This window comes from Mizuhopecten yessoensis, unplaced genomic scaffold (assembly GCF_002113885.1).
Source record: "Mizuhopecten yessoensis strain PY_sf001 unplaced genomic scaffold, ASM211388v2 hete_36035970, whole genome shotgun sequence".
NCBI classification, from domain to species: Eukaryota; Metazoa; Mollusca; class Bivalvia; order Pectinida; family Pectinidae; genus Mizuhopecten; species Mizuhopecten yessoensis.
The window spans coordinates 1-1,970 of record NW_018482809.1 but is presented as its reverse complement, the minus strand read 5'-3'; the positions used below and the strand labels follow the sequence as shown (position 1 = coordinate 1,970).

The window sequence follows — 1,970 nt, the reverse complement described above, 5'->3', positions numbered from 1 at the left end:
AACTGGGTTTGGTTTTTGCAGTAGTTTGCCGGATTTTACGAAGCATTATTTGTCACTCCCGTCAATGTCATTACAGGTTACAGCAGCGCTTGACTGCATCAAATATAACGGGGGCATTTAAACAGCTTAAGTGACATGACTAACCACAACTCTAAGTTAGAAAACATATGCCGGACATTTGGTCTGGAAATAGTGATTGCCGGGCCGGCAGTAACTTTTAACAGACATGTCTGTTGACCGTCGCACCGGCACATTTCACATGGACCTAGTTTTTTGCGTAACTTATTTACACAGGAGCATTTTTCTAGATGTTGACCGAATGTTTTACCTTGGTTCCTCTTTCTTCATGCCATGTACAATAGCTGTTAGGATGATATTAGACTGAGTCTGTAGAATGTCAGGGTCCTGTGAACAAATCGAAATTTAAAGAATTACAGAATTCTCTTACAGACGAATCGAAATTGAAAACATACTGTATATTCCAGGAAAAAAATATTTCTGGTTAATATACCTAAAAGATTAAAATTTCTTCAATGCTAGCTATTTTTATGGAGATGTATCACAACTAAACAGAGTATACTGTATAGCATTATGTAAACCAAGTCTTGGTGTATTGTCTCGGTATTGAGGGAATATTCTCCAAGATTCTAGGTTTATCTCAGATTCAAAGCGATAGTGCATACCTTGTATATAAAATCAACTGAAAAAAGACAACCTCAAGCAAATTTAGCTTGAAATTATAGCTATCATTATCTTTATTGAAATGGAACTTGGCAGAGGGTCTAGTGACAACTAAAAACTATGTCAACTTACGATATCCTGACAGATATAGCCGATGGCCTCGAGTGCCGACTCTTTCATGATCTCGGTACTTCCTGGGCTGGTAACGTTGCTGGTGAGGACTGTGATAAGGTCTGGCCACAGCCCTGTAGGCAACTCGGCACAGGCAATGTAGGCCACACATTGGGCTGCCGAGCTTGGACGGATGCTCTCCGTACCCAGGGAAGCAAGTACCTAAAAAGTTAAAGATTTTTACATGAATGTAAACATAATTTGAAGAAATAAATAGCTTCTGTCTGCATACTGTTCATTTTTTTGTTCTCAATTCCGGGGTGTAAAATTCTAATAGCTCTAACATCAAGGCTAAAGAAAATTGCGAAGTTTAAGTGAAGTTATAGATTGAGCTGGCAGATTTTTTTTTAAATCTGTAACTAGTATTTTAAATGTCATTTTCCACCTCTGAATTTTCTAGCAGCCAATGAATTCTTAAATTGAGGCGATATACAGACTTACTTTTGTACAGGTAAAAGACTTCAGGAAAAATAATTAAAAAATCTGGAGTGAACACTGCAAATCTCGACCAACGAAAATATACAGCTGGCATTAGTTCAAAGGTAATGACAAAACACCAACACTGAACATCCTTCATAATAGCAATAATTGAAAGAACCATTGCAAACTCATCTTTGAACTTACATTCTGTTTAATTAAAGTCCTCCTTTCCTCTGGAAACTGAAGCCATCTCTGTTGGTACTCAACTCGAATATTTTGATCTTTCGAGTACAAGGCATTCTTCAGCTGAAGACCAGCCTGCATTCGAACCACTGCACTGTTTCCGGCATTTTTGAGGACATCGGACAGGGATAGCAGCAGATCCGGCTAAACAGAAAATGATCAAATATACACACCACATTACTAACACCACTAAAACCTCATGAAGATTTCTCTAATGGTTTAAGCACTGTTGATTTTTGTACACCAAACTGAAATATTTATTATTCTTAAGTTTAGGCAAAAAACAACAACATGATGCGTGTTTCGGGTAACGTGCCTGATAAAAAGGGTAGGTCATTAGGCCATTTTTTTTTAATTTTCTTATTTTTATGCATCGATACAATGCAATTCCATGCATACTACAAAGGCACTTAATTTGTCAAGAATAGGGTCAGACTCCCAGAACAGGAAGGAAG

The 1,970-nt window shown here is 37.6% G+C and overlaps 1 protein-coding gene across 1 annotated transcript; it reads right to left on the bottom strand.

The window, feature by feature from the left end:
* Positions 1-328: 328 nt before the first annotated feature.
* Positions 329-1,659, bottom strand: LOC110444139 (importin subunit beta-1-like; the record flags this gene model as incomplete). Its single annotated transcript, XM_021488547.1, has 3 exons — positions 329-405; positions 814-1,014; positions 1,477-1,659. Coding segments are annotated over 3 exons (461 nt in total), but the record flags the coding sequence as incomplete, so codon positions are not given.
* Between the last annotated feature and the right edge of the window lie 311 nt (positions 1,660-1,970).